The 21,136-nt window shown below is 39.0% G+C and overlaps 1 protein-coding gene across 3 annotated transcripts in view; it reads left to right on the top strand.

Moving 5' to 3' along the window:
• Positions 1 to 21,136, top strand: part of LOC111861931 (chromodomain-helicase-DNA-binding protein Mi-2 homolog) — an 89,416-nt gene that overhangs the window by 32,771 nt on the left and 35,509 nt on the right. For all 3 annotated transcript variants that reach the window (XR_004512746.1, XR_002842354.2, XM_023846904.2), the window contains exons 17-27: positions 1,642 to 1,950; positions 2,122 to 2,361; positions 3,095 to 3,217; positions 7,100 to 7,287; positions 9,287 to 9,463; positions 10,697 to 10,820; positions 13,253 to 13,441; positions 14,544 to 14,696; positions 16,142 to 16,285; positions 18,960 to 19,053; positions 19,340 to 19,479. Coding sequence is in view for 1 of the 3 variants with exons in the window: in XM_023846904.2 (XP_023702672.1) it covers positions 1,642 to 1,950; positions 2,122 to 2,361; positions 3,095 to 3,217; positions 7,100 to 7,287; positions 9,287 to 9,463; positions 10,697 to 10,820; positions 13,253 to 13,441; positions 14,544 to 14,696; positions 16,142 to 16,285; positions 18,960 to 19,053; positions 19,340 to 19,479 (1,881 nt within the window). In the remaining 2 variants the exon portion in view is untranslated. The remainder of the gene's footprint in view (positions 1 to 1,641; positions 1,951 to 2,121; positions 2,362 to 3,094; positions 3,218 to 7,099; positions 7,288 to 9,286; positions 9,464 to 10,696; positions 10,821 to 13,252; positions 13,442 to 14,543; positions 14,697 to 16,141; positions 16,286 to 18,959; positions 19,054 to 19,339; positions 19,480 to 21,136) is intronic.

Below are 21,136 nucleotides of genomic sequence, written 5' to 3'. Positions count from 1 at the left end.
GCTTCCACCCGGCCTTGTTTTTGGTCAGCAGTCGTGGCACGAATTTCGCAGCCACCCTTTTCATTCCCAAATCTTCTGTCAAAATTCGCTGAACTGAGCTCCAAGTGACTCCTGACAGCTCCACAATTTCTTCAATGGTCCGTCGTCGATCTTCCTTGATGATTTCATGAATTTTTTCCAACATTTTCATGTGTTCGGGCCGTGGAAGGACGACCAGAACGAGGTTTGTCATCGATTGACATTTCACCATTTTTGAAACGGGAAAACCACTCAAACACTTGAGTTTTCCCCATAGCATCGTCCTTGTACGCCGTTTTTAACATTTCAAGAGTTTCTGTTCCACTTTTCCTGATCAAAAAGCAGAATTTCACTGCCGCACGCTGTTCACGAAAATCAGCCATTGCAAAAACGACGATCACACAAAACAGTTGTCACTATAAACTCTGCCGAAACTAGTCCTTACCTTCTGAAGCAACGGTAGTCGGCTTATTGACTCAGGATATGAGCTCTATGCGCTCATAGCGGCAAAAAGCGGTACTACAAAAGCTCTGCCCACAAAAAAATTAGTTCGGTTTCTTTTGGGTACCCCCATCGTACATCTACATGATCATATCACATATTCACAGTAGGAATAGATGTAGATACACGAGCCTACTTCACATCAGCAACCGTAATTATCGCAGTACCTACTGAAATTAAGATTTTTAGTTGACTAGCAACAGTTCATGGGTCACAACTATCATATAGAGCAACATGCTTATGATCATTTCAGCTGTTAATTAAGGCATAGTTGTAACTTTTGTAATGCTGTATGTACTGGCAGTATAATGTTTCAGTGTAAATTTTGAAATTCTTTAGGCACCAGCTTGCTGCCTCTGTGCAGTCATTAATTTTCANAACCAACTGCCTCCATTACCGAGATACAGGGCGCTCATATTATAAGGTAAGGTTATAAAAACCATCTTTTAAGATCATTTTAGTGAAAGTTTCATGCTTCAAGGCGTACCATTCACTGCTCAAATACTAAAAAACCTGCTTCCATTGAAGATATAAAGGGCGCTCATATTATAAGGTAAGGTTATAAAACCACCTTTTAAGATCATTTTAGTGAAAGTTTCATGTTCCTATCTCATAGAATTTAAGAACAATGATGAATAAATCATTTTCGAGCAAAATTTAAATGGCCGGCTGAATATATTACCGCAGGAGACGCAGCCGCGGAATTTAAATTACCGTGTCAAAGGGTTAATTGTACAGTCCATTTAATGCCTTTATTACCTGTGCTGCTGAAGACTTGCCTATTATGCAGCATCAGAACTGACTGTACTAGACACAACCAAATTTTACATGTTGCTCAGGTATAGTGAGTAAGGTGATATTCTTTAAATCAGTTGAACTTAAAACACTGTAATTAACAGTCACAGTTAATTTGTGGGGCCTAACTACAGTTAACTTTATAGTTAAATTTAATTCAGTTAGGGCAAGGAATGGCTATATTTTGATTAAAGTCTCACCATTACAGGGCTGTGATTGGCCACACTGTGATACTGTTCAGGAAAGTATCTGGCTGTCATACTTGAGTGTTAATGTGTCTGCACATCACTTAGAGATTACAGAGACAATTTGGTTATTTTCTTGCAGCTCAGTGTACCTCTTTCAACCATCATTAATTGGGAACGTGAGTTTGAGACATGGGCTCCAGATTTCTACGTAGTGACCTACGTTGGAGATAAAGACTCGAGGGCTGTAATCCGTGAAAATGAATTGTCATTTGAAGAAGGTGCAGTAAGGGGCGGTAGAGCTTCTCGGATTAGATCAAATACTATCAAGTTTAATGTCCTGCTCACTAGCTATGAGCTAATCTCGATTGATGCAGCATGTCTTGGATCCATTGACTGGGCAGTCTTGGTTGTTGATGAAGCACATCGACTCAAGAGTAATCAGTCAAAAGTAAGTCCTGTGATTGCGTAGTATTCACATACAGTGGTATAGTTGCTGTGTATATAATTTAATTGAGATGTTGATTGATGTGTTGAATTTCAAGACCAAAAGAATGCACATGACTAGTATTGTATCATGTTATTTTGAACCCAACAGTTTGATTCTGTAATTTATTTTTAGTTCTTCCGCTTGCTGGCAAGCTACAACATTACGTACAAGTTGTTGCTGACAGGTACACCTCTACAAAATAACTTGGAGGAATTGTTTCATCTGCTCAATTTCCTGTGCCGAGAGAAATTTAATGATTTGGCAGCCTTCCAGAATGAATTTGCTGATATTTCAAAGGAGGATCAAGTTAAGAAGCTACATGAAATGTTGGGTCCTCACATGCTGCGACGCCTTAAAACTGATGTCCTGAAGGTATGTTGGAAGAATGTTCTGTTGAGGCATACGTACAATGTGTAATTCCTTTTAATGTACCTTAACATTCATGTGTTTTTAGAATATTGTCCGAGAGCATATCATATATTGAATGTGATACTCAAAATGGTAAACAAAGTGCACATAACTGTGTATGCGCGTTCATTCCATATGCAAGCGCTTTTGATGAAAGTGCGTATGCTCTGTCAGTTCATGTAAAATCTATGATAATAAAATTACAGGCAGCATATTCCCAGAAGCAAAACTCCACAGTGTTATCAGTGTAGAAATAATGTAATTTTGGTTAGGGTTCGTGAAGGTTGGTTGGTTGGCTGGCTGGATCGATATATTTGAATGATTAGTCATCACAGATTTTCAAGGATGCATTCTGAAGTTTCCTGCCCATAACTGTATGGTACTATAGCAAGGAACTCTTCCATGACAAGCAGTATTGAAATGACTTGTGAAATATTCACTGTGTTTTAACAAGAGAGTCACCATTAAAAAAAACTTTTCAGGAATAAACACATGTTGCACTCTCCACTTCTCTGTGTCTACTGCAACAGCATTAGGTAAGCTAGCAGATGACATTGTTCCCACCATCTCATCCTCAGGGGTTGCCAGCATAACACATTTTAAAAATCGTCAGTTTGCTTTGCCTCACTTTCTATGATGCAAACATTGTACTTCTTGTATAGAAACCTGTATTTTGAGTTATGTATTAATATTTCAGAGCATGCCATCCAAGTCAGAGTTTATTGTGAGAGTAGAACTGTCACCAATGCAGAAGAAGTACTACAAGTTCATCCTGACAAGGAACTTTGAGGCTCTAAATCCTAAAGGTGGTGGCCAGCAGGTATGTGCATGACATACTTTTATTGTATGCACTCTTTCTATCCACAGGTTTCCTCCATTCAGTTACACCACATCCATTGATTTGCTTGTAGCCTCTTCGTATCACAAATGCACCTTTCTAATGACCACAGATCCCATTCATTATGCACCATTCCCACTGGTTCCTTCTTAACCTCTTCCTTTCACAAATGTGGCCATTTTCAGGGCCACATTATCTTATTTCACAATAAAGATAGGCCAAAAACAACTGGAGAATCTGAAATGTTTTAAATATTTGGGTAGCTTGTTAACAGATGATGGAAGGTGTACTTGTGAAATTAAATCCAGGATTGCCATGGCAAAAGCTGCATTTAGCAAGAAGAAGAATCTTTTTACCAGCAAATTGGACTTAAATTTGAGGAAGAAACTAGTGAAATGCTACATTTGGAGCATAGCTCTGTATGGGGCTGAAACATGGTCACTTAGGGCAGTAGATCAGAAACATCTGGAAAGTTTTGAAATGTGGTGTTGGAGAAGGATGGAGAAGATCAGTTGGACCGATTGTGTGAGAAATGAAGAAGTGTTAATTAGAGTCAGTCAGCAGAGGAATATCCTACATGAAATAAGAAAATGGAAGGCTAATTGGATTGGTCATGTTTTACGCAGAAACTGCCTTCTAAAAGAAGTTATCGAAGGAAAGATAGATGGGTGGATAGAAGTGACAAGAAGATGAGGAAGAAGATGTAAGAAGATGCTGGATGACCTTGGGGACAGAGGAGGATACTGTCATTTGAAGGAGAAAGCTCTAGATCGCATTAAGTGGAGGAATTGTTTTGGAAGAGACTGTGGACCTGTCATCTGACAGATTACTGATGATGATGATGATGATTATCTTATTCATTTTACGCCATTCCCGCTGCTTTATTCTTAGTCTCTTCCTTTCACAGTTGTAGCCGTGTTCATGCCCACAGGAATCCATCACATTACTGCCAGTGATTCACCCTTGGCCCCTGTCCTTGTCCTCTGTTCCCTATATCACTGAATTTTTTTCTTCACAATCATTTTGCCATGAAGATGGAGATAGCCAGTTCCTTGAAAATGTTGGTAAATACTAATACAGTGAAATGTTGTTTTAATGAAATATTCAGTAAAACAAAATTATCTCTCTTCCACACCAGTTTGCTGTATATTTTTGGGTAAAACTTTTTCGCTTTGACAGATGCTAGTGTAAGGAAAATAGCAGTTTAACCAATAAAAATAGTCTGCTACAAAAAATATAATCGTAAGATTTGAGGCTTTCACGGCGGTGACTATGAAGAAAGCAGTCTTCTGGGATTTGGCACCGTGTATATGTGGTGTTAACCGACGTTTCGGAGGAACGTATCGCCCCCATCTTCAGGGTTGAAGAAGTATAAGTAAATCTGCAAGCGACAACACCGTGAGACAGTCTGCTTGACCGTGTCTCACGGTGTTGTCGCTTGCAGATTTACTTATACTTCTTCAACCCTGAAGATGGGGGCGATACGTTCCTCTGAAACGTCGGTTAACACCACATATACACGGTGCCAAATCCCAGAAGACTGCTTTCTTCAAAAAATATAATCGTTTTAACAATTTTTGTAAACCAAATTGGTAAACGATATGATGCGCAGTTTATGAAATTCCCCACACCATGTGCGAGTATGTGACATAAGGGGAGAAGACAGTATCATGAAGGTATGTTTCTAGAGAGAAACCCCAAGATAAAAATCAAACCAATCTCAACCACAACCCAAGACTACCAGCCAAGCAGTGCATTCCACCCTGCTGGCATTGAACATCATCACTTGTGCCAAATTTACATTGGTTGATCGCATGATTGTAGCTGCACAACTGAAATTGGAAATTAAAACAATGCTTTGACAGAATCAATCAGTGAATGTTTCAGTTCAACTGAAGTAGAAGAGGCATTGTTTACATTTGTGGATCTGAGTCTTACAATCCAGTTTTGATGCAGTCAGTATTGAGCACTTTGATTCAGCCATAGTAGAAATGTTACTGAAACAGGCTGTACATCATGGGAGGTGTCAACTTGTGCCACAGCTTTGTTAATTACAAGGCTTCTGTCACCACAAATTTCCCATATGGGAAGTTCATGGATAGCAGAAAGTGTGTTTCCTTCCCCAAAAATTTGAACATTTTTGAAGGGAATAAAGTTTGAGTCCAGAATGCAGCATTTGGCATTTCCTGTTTCCTTGGCTCATGTTGCAGATGTACAGAATTTGAAGAACTTAAGTTGATCCTTCATGCCAACCATTCCACAGTGCAGCATATCAATAAAGCAAACATGAACAAAACAGCACTGTCCCACCCATGAGTTGCAAATTAATGGGGGTTGACAGTGAGATACAGCGAAACCCATATTTATTTATTCTGTGGGAAAATAGCTTAGCTTTCAGTAAATTGGGGGCTTTCACTAAATGAGGGTTATGCAAGATTACATTGAGAAACTTTTCTTTTTCTTATAAGATTTCCAGTATATAATTGCAATAAAATAATTTCTTTACGGAAATAGTTAATGTAAAATAAGCATTGACATAAGTAAACTGTTTCTATACAAAAATGTTCAATTCCTTAATAATAAAAAATTAATTTGTGAAGCGACTAGTAACATGGAATAAACACAGAAAGAACCTCAGGTGATAAAACGTATGATTCCACAGATTGCATTACTACAATACAAGGTCATGACTAACCAAAGGTTATGATTGTATGGCACAGTTACCATCACGTAGGATGGATACACAAATATACATTTCTTATCCACAGTCACACCAAACTGAGGTATGAGTTCTGAGACGTCAAAAATTTCACACACTGTTTGTTTTTTATTACTCAAAATATGTGAAAAATAATACCTTGTTAAACTGGGCTTCATTTGTGATCAGGCAAAGTATTGTCACAAGTAAGGGTGACTTACAAGACGAGTTTTGGATTGGTGATTAGATGTATTCCATCTTTTACATTAACAGCTTGGAACTACAGGCGATTCAGTGCTATTATTGATCTGCACACTTTACAGTTCATTGTTGCACACCCACTAGGGCTCCAAGTCGTCTCTAGTCATATCTTGGCAGTGGATTTCTAACAGTCTCATTGTCTCTTGAAATCACGCATGAAGTCTTCTTTGCACTGCCTGATTCCTTTCTTGCCATTTTGTCTCAATCACCTTAAACTGCCATCTCCAGAACTTGACCCAGTTCTCCACAACAACTCAAATGAACTCTCTCATCTTCTGACAACTGACCTTCTCAACTGAACCTTTCTTTATAAGCACTTTGCACGGACGACGCAGAAGGAGGTGTGTTTACTGGTCCATTGGCTAGCAGTGGACATCCTATCGTTGCACACATTTGCTTCCATAGAATGTGTTTACCGACTCATTGCCTAGCAACGTCACAGCATTTACTAAATTGGTATTTCGTTGACATTGCTTTACCATTTACCGTCCTAGAAAGGGATATTAAACTTTCTGTTCTGTTGGGTTTGTGGTTGGATTTAGGTCAGGGATAACCATTTATCATCCAGGAGTAACTGTTCTCCCAATACTGTGGGGCTGGTTCCCATATTTTAGCATGGAGGGTTGGGGTGGAGTAGTAGTATTAAAACTGTACAACACTCACTCAGCTGGAATATGCACATGCACTTTTACGATATTATAGTGCACTGCTGGTAAAAGTTTACGTTCTTCTCATGTTCATGTTTATCTCATAAAAGAAAGTCCCAGTACTTTTTATTAGGCATGATATTATCTAGAATAATGATCAGCAACACAGCCGTCTCTCACGGCTCTGTGACATCTTTCCATTTGGAAGTTTCTGATTCTGCTCCATACAGATCAGAGTTTTTATGTTATATTTTACAGGTGTCATTATTAAATATAATGATGGACCTGAAGAAGTGCTGCAACCATCCTTACCTATTTCCAGCAGCTGCACAAGAGGCTCCTACTACTCCAAATGGAACCTATGAAACTACAGCACTCACGAAGGCTTCTGGCAAGCTGGTGTTGCTCTCTACCATGTTACGTAAACTCAAGGAACAAGGCCACAGGTAATGGATGAAGTGACTTGTGTTCAATTTGAATCTTTATCAGGTCTCATATTAACATCATGGTTGATATCTGCCTCTCTCAACCCTTACAGGCAAATGCTAGGACCTTTCCTTCAGTCACCCATGCCTATTTCATCCCCAATCCCTTCTACTGCAGTATTGCAAGGTGAAATAAAATTCACACACAAGCTCTCCTTGGTGTGATGCTTTGTAAAAAGAAAAAAGAAGTAGAAAATATTATTTAGTGTATGTCCTGTGATGAGTTTTCAGGATACACATCACCACCAAGTAGTGCAAGCTATCTAATGACCAAACCATGAGCACCTCATAGTTGCAGTAAGTGTTTGAAGTGGGCTCCAGCCATTGCAAGGCAGACAGCAATGTACCACACAGCATTCTCAGGAACATGCCTTAACATGTTGACATTGTTCATTGTCACTGCTTCTTCAGATGTCCCTACAGGAAAGAATCCATCAGAGTTAGATCTTATAACCGAAAGGCCATGCAGTTGGCCCTTGACATCCCACCCACCTTCTTGGATATGTCATGTTTAAGCACTGCTTGGATATCTTCCCAGTAGTATGCTGGAACCAGAACCTCTGCCTTGCAGCCTTGCTGGAATAGTTTCCAGAAGGTCGCAATGTCTTTGAGCTTCCAGCCTGTCTGGTAGCAGATAGGGGTTCACAGCAATGTTCACAGATGTATGAGGATTCTCCTGTGCCCAGAGGTGACCGTTGTTAACGTTGGAACACACCCTTGTGCATAAAACATACATCATGTGTTCACAGAATGTTATGTAAAAAGAGTTCATTTGCCATGTGTTGATATAGCCATTCACAAAATTGCATCGGTGCCTGAAAACAGATATATGGATGCAGTTGATTGTCATGGTGTACTTCCAAGGACAAGTTGGGATAGTCCCAATTACCTCATGTAATAAGTTGTTTCATTCCGCAGCTGCAGTTATGGCATCTTCATTGCCTGGTGTCCATACAGTCTGCAAGTGACTTGTGTTCACATGTGCTCACTTCTGTCTCGTGGAGGTGCTGCTCCAATTTTTTAAGCACATTAGTGCCTGGTTGGCACCAACCAGCATAAAGTAGTGCATATTCCTGTGCAGTAGGACCAACTCAACTCTTATGTATACTGAGGGTTAAGAACGTGTCACCATATTCATTTTTTGTCTTCCATGATCATTTGATCGCAATGGACCCGTCTTGTGCTGTGTCTTGAGTACAACTGACAGTGCGCAGATAACACTGCTGGTAGGCATATTACCCCTTTTGACAATGATGTATCTTGGAAACTAAGCATCTAAGGGCATATGTTGGATAATCCAAAAAGTATGGATATACAAGTTTCTGTATTGAGCTTGAAGAACCTCTGTTCTCATTCAATGTGTGTGGGCTTGTGTGTGTTGGTGTGCAGCTACATGTACGTAAATGGATGTGCGACTCCATTTGCACTGAACAGATTTTCTGGAAATTTGTTATTATTGTTATGTATTGATCTTGATTTTTCTATCCATATAAGATGCTGAACATAAAACTCACAAACTTTGGCCTGGGAAATATGTTGCTGATATGTGTGGAGATTTATGAATTTGGTAGTAATTGTAATAGTTAATACAGTCATAAGTACAGAAGATAATTTCAAGTGTTATCAGGCTATAAAGGCTGTCCCTGGAGTTGGGTCCTTTGAAATTGAACATTAAACAAGGTACAACCTTAAACTGGGGAGCATTAAGTGGGGGTACTGCTGTAGTTTGTAGGTGTTTGAATAGGATTTAACTCTAAGGACAGGGCCCATTATCAGGTAATTCTGGTAATCCCTGTATCTTCCATAATGGTAAAGTATTTTTCACCAGCTGAATGAACTGTCAACTACTCAGTGAAAATAATTTACTTCAGAGTTGGTTATGTTAATAACTCAGTAAAACAAATTGAATGTGCATTTTGAAATATTGCAAGATTCAGATATTTGTTCTTTTTATTTTCAGGGTATTGATTTTCTCACAAATGACAAAGATGCTGGATATTTTGGAAGATTACTTAGAGGGCGAAGGCTATAAATATGAGAGAATTGACGGTAATATCACTGGATCTGTGAGACAGGAGGCTATTGATAGATTCAATGCTCCTGGAGCACAACAGTTTGTATTTCTGCTCTCCACAAGGTATGCTGACATGGTACATAAATTGTCATCTTGTGAGAAACACATTTGGTGTGTCGCCAATGAATTGTGAAGTGTGTTATTGGGAACTTATCTGTTAGGTTCGGTACTAAAGTGGCACTGTGAAGTCACATTCTATAAAAAGTAAAGGTATCTCTGTAACAGGCTGTGGAAACCCATAGGGTTGTGAGATGTTAAGGTTCCCACATTTTCTAGACAGTTGGCTCATAGATGGCGGCAAGGTTGTCAGCCCTTTACCCCCCAAAATATTCCTGGTTCTCATTTCTGAGTCGACCCCAGGGCCATAGTACGGCTGGAAGTGTTAAGTCAATTGAAAAATCCATTGACCTCATCGGGACTTGAACCCACTGGCTTGTAGCATAGTGCCTCAACCAACTACAGTACTGCGTGCTCCCAGTCACATTCTATACATAGTAAGATATCTTCATACAAAAAGAATAAGACAAAAGTGAATGATCAACTTATACTAGTATATAGGAGTGAGTATGTTACAGACAAACTCAACACAATTGACAACTGAGAAACCATTACAAAGATTTCATTGATTACATTTTTTAATTTGAGATATGGTACAGCGAAGTTTTGTGAAAGTTTGTATCAGATATTCAGAAGTACACATTAGCTTACTACATACCGTATATCCATCAAACTGTACAGACCTGCATTTTGTTTGATCTGTTCAAAATAATAAGTTTTGCATAGGAAACCAGTGCAGTAATTGTGAAATTTCGTACACAGTACGGTGGGTCCCTGCAACCAGATTTTCTGCCTACCATCCAACAAGAAGAAAATGGGGAACATTAAAGAATTTAAAGTACTAGATAAGATTTTGTTATAAATTTGTGTAGGATACTGCAAGCTGAATGTGTTTCCATCATGAAATGTTAAAGTGGAAAGTATTCATTAGAAAGAGCTAGTCTCAGTCACTCTGTGTGGTCATGTGAGGGTGTTGGGGAGAGAGGGGAGAGATGTACCCATCTGGGTAGGAACCTTTCCACTTTTACACCTGATGATGGGAGCAGATCCAACTTCCAAAATATAATATTTTAAATATACCTAAGGTGATAGGCAGTATCCAGTATAAACATTTTGCAATGAAAAATAGACTATTGTCACAAACCTTTAGGGAATCATTGCACAGAACTTAAATGCTTACATATGAAGTCAGATATCAAGATGTATTCACCCTTGTGATAATGTTTCTACTTTTAACAGGGCAGGAGGTCTAGGTATCAATTTGGCAACAGCCGACACAGTTATAATCTATGACTCAGATTGGAATCCACACAATGACATCCAAGCTTTCTCCAGAGCTCATCGAATTGGTCAGGCTAATAAGGTAGTTTTTCAGTTCATACTTCTTTTTCTCAGCTTTAGTCGTCGTAGTTGAGAATATGTTGTGATTAGAATGTTTTAAAACAAACCACAGTGCGATTATGAAGTGTGTATTGAAAGCAGTACTCATGTTTATGCTCTTTAAAGTGGACAGTATGGAATTGTGAAGACTTGTGGGTGCTTTTGCACACTAGCCTTATTATTTGATGAGATTTTATGCGTTCTTTACATGAATTTTATCTCTGAAACTGCTTGGTGGATTTAAATAAAATCTGATATTAGCAATCCAGATCTAAGGTTGTAGAGCAAACGTAATTTTGGTTCATATTTGTCAAATATAATCTCTCTACTTGATGTGAAGTTCAACCCAGACTTTATTATTTTGCAAAATTGGGCCATTGTATAAATGACTGACATGTTAAAGGTCTGCAGCTTTCGTATTGAATCTTATGCCGTTAGATCCAGTTGTATGAGCTGTGATCTATGTGATAGGTTTCTTTCATGTTAAAATGATTATGTAAATAGATACATTTTGATATTGCCACGTAAATTCTTTGTTTACTTAAAATTTGTGTACAGTGTTAAAATTATGGAATGGCAACTAGGCTAGATGTAGGGTGATTTACCTCCTTACATGTAGCTGACTCTGGGTCCCATGCAACCTTCTATACAATAGATACCAGTTGTGTTTTCTGGGGGTAGGGGTTCAGTGCCTAGGGACATAAAGTTGACCACTCACTTCCATTTAGTGCCAAGGTTCTGAATGGTGGAGCTATACCTCCACTCCCATATGTATTCATGGCATGATTCTTATGATTACACATTATGATGCTGTGTATGATTACACATCATACATGAATGTGACATGCTTCTGCAGTACATGTTGTATTTGTGCATAGAAGGTCAGTTGTGGAAGGAAATGCATTTGTTGTTAAAACAACCCACAAATGTAGTATGTTGAAAGAACCGCATGTTGTGTTGACTGAGTGAAATATATCATATGTTACATAGGGAACACTTTTCAACATGATAAATACATCATGTAAGAAACATAAAATAATACCTGGTATTTATGCTCTCTTGTTTGTAAACCAGTCAGCCTCATACCGAGTGGTTTATGTCAGCAATAAATGAACATCAAGACTGCTGAAAACCAAGCAAGTTATGTGTAACAGTAATGCTCTAAGCTTGTATTCAGTGGTTGCCTGTTTCAAATGTTGGCCATTACACCAACTGTCCGGAGGAATGGTCATTTGTTATGAGGTGGATGTGACCCAACACCTCAGACATGAGGTCTTTTCCGTACCATTTCACACATACTTTTAGAATGCCCACAGTATGACAAAAATGATCAGACTTCATCTTCAAGGCATATTGCACTACATCCTCAAAGATGTATCCAAAGTGATGGCATTCCTTCATGGTACAGATGTTAAGTTTGTTTTCTTTTTAGGTTCTGTTTGAGCCATTATTTATTGCTCTATGAATTTTAGTGACCTCTAAACATGTTTTATTGACGTTTGTTTATAGAAATTTTCTTGCTGTTTCTGGACCACCCTACAGTCTGACACAGGTTTAAGTATCTTCTGAAGAGTTCGGATGATGGATATAACACTCAGGATTACTGGGTTTTAGGACTTCACCTGTTTTCTGGCATTTTGAAGAACATAGCATTTTAGAAACTGGATCTGTTTTCATGATCAGGTAAGGGGTGGAAGGCACCTACTCTGTTGGGTCCATTAGAAAGAGCTAACCTCTATCACTGGACCTCTGGTAGCTACTTTTAGCCGACCCCACAGAGAAGGTTTCTCCACCCCCTCACCTGAGGATGGAAACAGATCCAGTTTCCACAATACTGTGTTCTTTTGTGTTCGTTGGAATACTGGATGATGGACAAAGTAATTCTGAGTGGCACAGGTGATCCATCATCAGTGTTATCCAGGCATGTATAGCCGTCAGTAGTGACTTGCCTCTGAACATACCCATTAGCTGGCCTGGGTGAGGTTTTTTGTGCTTTTCCTCAGACTGCCTGGACAAATGATAGAATAGTGCCTCAGGGCATGACTGCTTCTTTCCAGATCCTTTCCTGTTCATTATTCACCATTCATCCTACCCTACCGTTAGAAGGGTAGTCCAAGATACTGACAGCAGCATAAAGTGTTGCCCCTCCCCCCAGTAAAGCCAATTGAGGTATGTAAAATTAAGAATATGTTTAAAAAGTATGTGAACTCCATAGTGGAGGCTGGAGTTTGTGTATCCAGTTTTGTTCATGCTTATGCCTGCCAAGGTTGTGTGTCCATCAGGTCTGTTACTCTGTATTCACTCATGTAGCAAATACAGAGGAACTGTAGAAAATATATTTAAACAGTTTTTGTGACATGGAACCTATGCCTGTTATGGGATTTTGTAATGATAACTTGTTTCTCTAATGCACAGGTTATGATCTATCGATTTGTGACACGTAACTCGGTTGAGGAGCGTGTAACACAGGTGGCAAAACGAAAGATGATGTTGACTCACCTGGTTGTGCGACCTGGTATGGGAGGACGTGGTGCCACCTTCTCGAAGCAAGAGCTTGATGATATCCTGCGTTTTGGAACAGAAGAGCTCTTCAAAGAGGAAGAAGTTAGTGCTGCCACTTGATACTTTGGAAACCAGTCTCAAGCATCTTACATAAAACCCGTGTATTATGCAGGGAAAGCCTGTATGGACAGTTTATAACCTTTGTCCTCGCATGTTATAGCATACTAATTCTGCCATAATAACCCTGAAGTAGAAGTCTCCTGTCTGCTGCTTCAGAGAATATGCTTACCTTACAGGCTGGGGGAGGAGCTGTACTTGTGTTAAAGTGGGAGTACTGTACTGTTTACTGCAAATATGTTTACCACATATTCTGTGGGATAATGACTTTATTAGTGTTTCGTTTAGTTCAGAGCTCTTTCAGCTTTATGGAATGGACTCTCTGATGTACTCCAGTTCATTTTTGAAAGTATGAATCTTTTAGGAACTTGGTAGGTCTCCTTTGTAAGTAGATCAGTTACACTTATAAGTTCATGTTTTATAATTCATTCATTGAATGTTGCTTTGTTACCAGAATTGGCACAGCCTCTTTACGAATGAATGTGCAGCGAGGTATAGTGCCATCAGTCCTACGAACAAAATTATCTCTTTGTCATGCTTGCATGATATCACCACTCACTCACAGAGTGGAGATGTGATAACTGAAGGGTACAACTGCTTGGACATCTATCTGTTCTTTTGTTTAGCCTTCCACTGCCAGCACTTTCAGTCTAAATTGAAAGATCAGTTTTCTGCAGTTGTTGTAACCTTTTCTCTCTGCCCTCTAGGGATCTGAAAACCAAAATGTAGAACTTCTACCATACAGTGGAACCTCCAGTAAATGTTTCATCATTTTAAGGTTTTCCCTTATTTTAAAATTTTAATGATCGCAAGTCAGTAATCTAATTTTAAATTTCATCTATTTAAGATTTTCATGAGTTTAATGTTAAAATCAAGTGTTCCCCCAAAAAGCCTTCAGTGAGGGTTTTGCTGTGTTTGGAAATCTAAATATATTAGTGTGGAGCGTGGTTAAATTTATTTCTTCATGAAACTGTTCATTGTTTTAAAGTCAGGTGTTACTGTGGCTGCTGTCACAGGAAGATAACTTATTTCAAATTCTGTCACAGGAAGATAACTTATTTCAAATTACAAACCGTTTGCTTTGAAGGGTAAGGAGGATGAAGCAATCCATTATGATGATAAAGCAATCGATGAGCTTCTGGACAGATCAAAGGAAGGTATTGAGCAGAAAGAGAACTGGGCAAATGAATACTTGTCATCCTTCAAGGTTGCCAGCTATGTCACCAAGGAAGGGGAGGAGGTAAGTGCATGTGATGAACCATGTTTAGTAATCCTGATAGGTGTTATTAAAAGTTTTATGTGCTGAGGTCACAGCTTTCTGCCAACATTCTGGGACTGTGCCATCGCGCCAAATAGAGTTCAGGAATTATAGAAATCTAATGTGAAATAATTTGCCAGAATATTTAAATGGATTCAGAATTCAATCCAACTTCTTTGGATGCATATAATTTTTTTAATGCAGTGTCTGATGCTGTCTTATGTATATGTTGCAAGACTTGTTGAATTAACATTTCTGATTGTTTACTCTATAGGTGTTGGAAGTTGTTCAGCCATATTTCCTTACTTGTAGGATTTATTTTAACTTGTTCTTGTATGTCATTGTTCAGTATTCTAATTATTATGTATGTTTTTGGTTTTATTACATTATTTTTGAATATTTATTTCCTCTTGAGTTTATTTTGAGTTTTGGTATGGCCACATCTTTCATGCTTCACTCCACTAAAATATCATGTAATTGGTCTTCCATATATTATGCACTTTGTGTGGCCAGGGTGACAACATTTAGTGTATTTTTCTTGTTCCATTTGTTTTCCTTGGTCATACTTGAATCATCATCACAATTTTCAGTCCAGTGTTACTTGTATAGTATCTTGAAAGCCATCAGAGTTCCTACCAGTTGCTTATTAGCCAATGAGTGATTGTCCATTGATAAGGCTCCTACCTTAAAGGCCCTCAACATGAGCTTTAAATCAGCTTTTTCTCTGGCATTGACATGACAGTTATCCTGTAATTTTTGTATCCTTGTACTCATTTTAAACTACCAATCTTGAATAATGTGCTTTATCTTTCATTTTTAGAAAGTTCAGTAGATTATTTTTTAAGTTCTTCAATTTGGAGACTCCACATTTATTCAAGATATACAACAACATTTTTAAACTTGATAGAAATCATTGTTCATCCTAAAACTTGTTACTTCAAAGACTTAATGTTTTCGTGGAATCATCTAGTAGGTGCAGTTGAAAATCATGTGTTAAAAATGTTACGTGTTACCATGCTTGAAACACGTCCACAAAGAATGGTTAACAAATTTACCATAAATTTCCATTGTATGTACAGAGTCACACCTGATTATCCTCTTTCCACCATCAACAAAGTCTGTGTATGGATATCCTGTACATTAAAAGCTCACAACATGTCATCCTTTTGGCCATCATCAAGTATTGTACATGTATCCTTCAATTATCTGCCCAGCATTTACCAGTGTTTACATATGGAGAATTAAAGTAGATACGGTCATTACATAATAGAAGCTTTCATTTCAGGTTCATGTGTTTGTACACACTCTTATTTTGACTATTGTTGTTAGAAATGTTGTGTTATGTTACATTATGTAATTTATAAATTATTGTTCTGCATGGACTACATTGAGAATTGTTATAATGTAACCTATTGAATTTACTGAAGGAAGAAGAACCTACAGAGATCATCAAACAGGAAGCAGAGAATACTGATCCTGCATACTGGGTGAAGTTGCTCCGTCACCATTATGAACAGCAGCAGGAAGATATGGCGAGGACACTTGGCAAGGGCAAACGTGTGCGCAAACAGGTGGGTTGGTGTGCATGTTTGTGTATTAGGACCATCACATCACAGTCTGCATGAACCTTACTCTCGGCTCTAACCCATGCATAATATTCACATTTCATACTACGTAGCTGATTCCAAAAGTAAGGTCTCCAAAGCGCTGGGTAATTTTTCGTGCGGCTATTCGCAACCCTGTTGCATTCGTTACTTCCCCCACTCCCCCCAGTACCACCAAGCATGTACGCACGTAGCTAGGACGCTCAGTCTTGGCATGGTTGCCGTTAGAAATGGAGCTCCCGATTACTAAAACCGCGAAGTGTGAGATTCGCGCAGTTATTTGGTTTTTGAACGCAAAAGGGACTAAACCAATTGAAATTCATTGTCAACTGGTGGAAGTGTATGGCGAGTCGTGCATGGACATAAAGAAGGTCCGCAAGTGGTGTAGGGAGTTTGAATCTGGTCGTACTGCAATACACGACGAAAAAAGAACTGGGAGACCGTCAATTTCTGACGAGACAGTCGCGAAGATTGAGCGAGTCATGCGTCAGGATAGGCGCGTCACACTCGATGATCTCTGCATTTCGGTTCCCGAGGTTTCCCGAACCACCATTTATCGGGTTTTGACAGAGAAGTTGAATTATCAGAAGGTGTGCGCAAGATGGGTCCCGCGAATGCTCACGGAAGACCACAAACGGCAGAGAGTTTACTCTTTCCAGGAATTTCTTCGCTGCTATGCTGACGAAAAGGACAACTTCTTGAATTCAATTGTCACAGGCGACGAAACCTGGGCGTACCACTTCACACCTGAGACAAAACAACAATCACGTCAGTGGCGGCATTCCTCTTCGCCTAAGCCTCGAAAATTCAAGCAAACACAGTCTGCCGGTAAAGTCATGGCAACTGTGTTTTGGGATCGAAACGGGGTATTGTTGGTTGACTTTATGGAAACTGGGACCACAATAAACGCTGAGAGATATTGTGAGACACTGAGAAAACTCAGGCGGGCGATTCAGAACCGGAGAAGAGGGATGTTGAGCAAGGGCGTAAGCATTCTCCACGATAACGCTCGCCCCCATGCTGCCCGACAAACCGTCGCTCAACTGCAACAGTTTGGATGGAACATCATCACCCATCCACCCTATAGTCCGGACTTGGCGCCCAGTGACTACCATCTCTTTCCAAAGTTGAAAGAACATTTGTCTGGAAAGCGCTTCAACAACGACGATGAGGTGAAAGCTGAGGTTCGAAGTTTCCTGAACAGCATGGAGGTGAACTGGTATGACATGGGCATACAAAAACTGCCACTGCGCCTACAAAAATGCATCGACCGAAATGGCGATTATGTAGAGAAATGAGTACATGTTCAAGATTCAACTGATGTATCCAAAATTGAAAATAAATGTTTATTTTATATTTTCAAACATAGGAGACCTTACTTTTGGAATTACCCTCGTATAAATTACTCGACCTCTCAGCCCCCCTAAATCTTTTCTGTGGATTCTAGTTGTTGGTAACAAATTGCTCAATATTAATGAAAAATAATGTTGTGAGGGAGTGTGAATGTCGATGGGGTTTTGGATTGGATATTAGATTTATTGTCCACTTATAACTGGAAGCAATTACAGCTCTATTACTAATCTTCACAATTCACAAATCACCACAGCACCCTCTTAAGTCTTTTTCAGCCTGCTGTGTCTTCACCAGCCGTTCCCTGGTAACGGCTTTTGGGCTCAAGACCTCTCTGAACAGCAGCATCCTTCCAACTGTCCCTTTTCTTCACAGCCTCCCATATAAAACTGACATTTAGCATTATTGGGGCTTAGAAGTTAATGATTTCCTCATGCCCAAGTAACCTGTTATACTTGTGGCTGACAAGTTATTTTAACAGTGCACACTGGAAAAATCTGCTGCTCTAAAGTTCAGATATAATCACAACGTGGGCATTTCTCATTGGCAAAAATCTGGAGAGGACTTTACAATGAGACATCATGTCATGATAAATACAGTCCTGAAAATATTATCTCCTCCTGCAAATGTGTGTAACATGTTGAAGAGTCAGCCAGTATTTTTTTTAAACATATAGTGCAGTGGCACCGCATTTTGACTCACTCCTTCCATCTCATGGTTGAGTAAATTCTTTCTTAAGTCCAGGAATATTGATTGACAGAGAGACAAAGGGTGTGTTAATGGAATCACTGTAGACTGCCAGCTGTAAATAGTATAGCTGCAAGTACAGTTGGTGCAAGTGCTTAAGGAAAATAGTCATTACAAGTTACATATCACTCGTTAGACAAATGGTTCCAGTAATAAAAGGCCCCCATTCTGTTCAATATTTGTCCGTATATGTGACATTAAGAAACTGGTGGTGCCGGTGATCTTGCTGACTGTAATTCTTGCTGTAAGTCGTACGCTCTCTATGTCAGCTATACTGTGCTTGCAAATTGAACAGAAATAATGTTTTTGTGTTCATAGGATCTTTAGACACCATCTAGCAGTGAGAGTAAGTGATGTGTCTACTACACATTTCATTATTTGGAGCAATGCAAAAGTAACAATAGGAAATAGTTTGGCTCTGAATTAATTTTTTTGCTCAGTTCAGAAGATGTTTTGGTTTATTTTTAAATCAAAGCACTGAAAATTGAACTTAAAAAGAGATTTTGTCTTACCCATGTACAGTACATTTAAAATTATGTTTCAGGTTAACTACAATGATGGTACAGTAGAAGGTAGAGACGATGCTACCTGGCAAGAAAACCTCTCAGATTACAACTCTGACTTCTCAGCTCCATCTGGTAACTTGTTTATGATTTTGTATGTGACTGTCAGTTATCACCATTTACAGTCTTGACACCCTAGACTCACTTTTGTGTACTGATCCATCCTTAAACAGGTACCACTGCATTCTCTCCTTTTTGTCTCTCATGTGCCCTCTTGCGTGTTTATGGGTTTATTGAATATTAGCAAATTACAAAACCTAATATCTTCATTTGAGAGTTTTTGGTAACAAAATTTGAGACCATATGTCATATTAATGGTAAGAGATAGTACAGTTGTAACATGCCTTCTTTCTTTGAACAGATGATGACAAAGAAGATGATGATTTTGATGAGAAAACTGATGGTGAGCCTGGACGTCGTAGTCGCCGCCGTCTTGAACGTAGAGATGAGAGGGACCGTCCATTACCTCCATTGTTGGCACGTGTTGGTGGTAACATTGAGGTAAGTAAGGCGCAGGCATTATGAGTTTGAAATCCGAGTTTGTTTAAAAGCAGTACTGATTGATTGAGGTATATGAGTCAGTATTTTTGGAAACTCGGTAAAGCAATTATCGGTTTATTGATGCGTGGAAGTTTTAGAAGAGTTGTCTTTTGAAGTAGTGGACTTCTCTTAAAGGCCTTCCCATACATTTTACTGTGGAAAATTTCAGAGTTTGTACAATGATTTGTCCACTGAAGTGTTTGGTTATACACCAGGCCATGGACTCAGTACATTAAACTTTAATTACAAATTAAAATACAGAGGGGGTGGTTGGGGAGTAGTATGATTTGACACAGAACTGAGGAAGATCTTGAGTGGAACACCTGTGATTTTAGGCTTCAGACCATTGAAATTGTACATTGAATGGGGGTTCTACTATGTTTCTGAACAGTTTTTTATACTCCAGTGTAGAACTGAAATGAACGACACAGGACTGATTTATTAACACAATCAGTGACAGTGGCAGCAGCAGCATCATAGGAGATACTCATCATAATGTGTCTGGCGTGACATTTCTTAATGATGCAGGGGTAGCCAAATCTGACATTTTAGGATGTCATAGGTGCATATAGTGCCATTATTATACATCCATAATAATTTATCTATGTTTAAATTTGCAGTTTTATCCAGAATCGCGCAGAACCCCCACAGTCTCACACACACACACACACACATAACTTTATTTAATTTTATACCACCTTAAATAATGGTTGATTTTACTTGATTTTTATTCCAGACATAAATAGCCATAGACGCTGATGTGCCTTTAAACCCAACTCACTGGACAGTAACAGCAAATTAACTTGCTCTCCTAGTATCAAAGTCAGCTCACACCATATCAGAGTCCATGGAATATTGTAGAAGGGTTATTCAGAAAGTAGCCTTCAGTGAGTTGTTGACAGAACAAGCAATGAGAGAAGAAAGTTGTTATATACAAAAAATAAGTACATACTTAAATTACTTTTCCACATGGTCATTGCCAGATTTGAAGAACTTGTCATATCAAGGAATAAGTTTTTGTATACCTCTGTCAGAGAAATTAGCCGCCTGTGATATCAGCCTCGTTTAGACACCTTCCATCAGCTCTTCATTATTATTGAAGCACTGTGGTTGCAACCAGTTCATCAGTTAGGTAAACAGATGATAATCACTCTGAGCGAGATCAGGGCTATAAGGAAGGTGGTTGAACAACTGCCAGTTGAAGCAGTGCTCAAGTGTGAGCACCTATATGTGGACGCATGTTGTCATAGAGGAGCACTACACCAGATGTCGGCATTCCACGCTTTTCATTGTGAATGGCCCTATGCCCACCACACTTGTGATGTTACTGTGGTCCCTTGTCACATGAATTCCACCATCAGTAATTGTAGAAAGAAGTGCTTTTTAACCTTTATCGGACGAATGTCATCATATGATGTCGTTAAAAGTTAGGGCAGCTGGCTGAACGTCATCATATGATGTCGCAGATTCCACGCGTGTAAGGTTTTTTTTAATATTATATTAAAAATATAAATTGTTCTATTTACATGATTTTTGGTCACCACCTTTATAATGAGACAGCCTTCGTTCCTGCATGATCAAATGTAATCTAGGGACGTCATATGACGTTAAAAGTAAG

The sequence above is a fragment of the Cryptotermes secundus genome, unplaced genomic scaffold, assembly GCF_002891405.2.
Source record: "Cryptotermes secundus unplaced genomic scaffold, Csec_1.0 scaffold84, whole genome shotgun sequence".
NCBI lineage: Eukaryota > Metazoa > Arthropoda > Insecta > Blattodea > Kalotermitidae > Cryptotermes > Cryptotermes secundus.
Note: the sequence above shows the minus strand (reverse complement) of the source record. Positions and strands in the feature narration are given on the sequence as shown.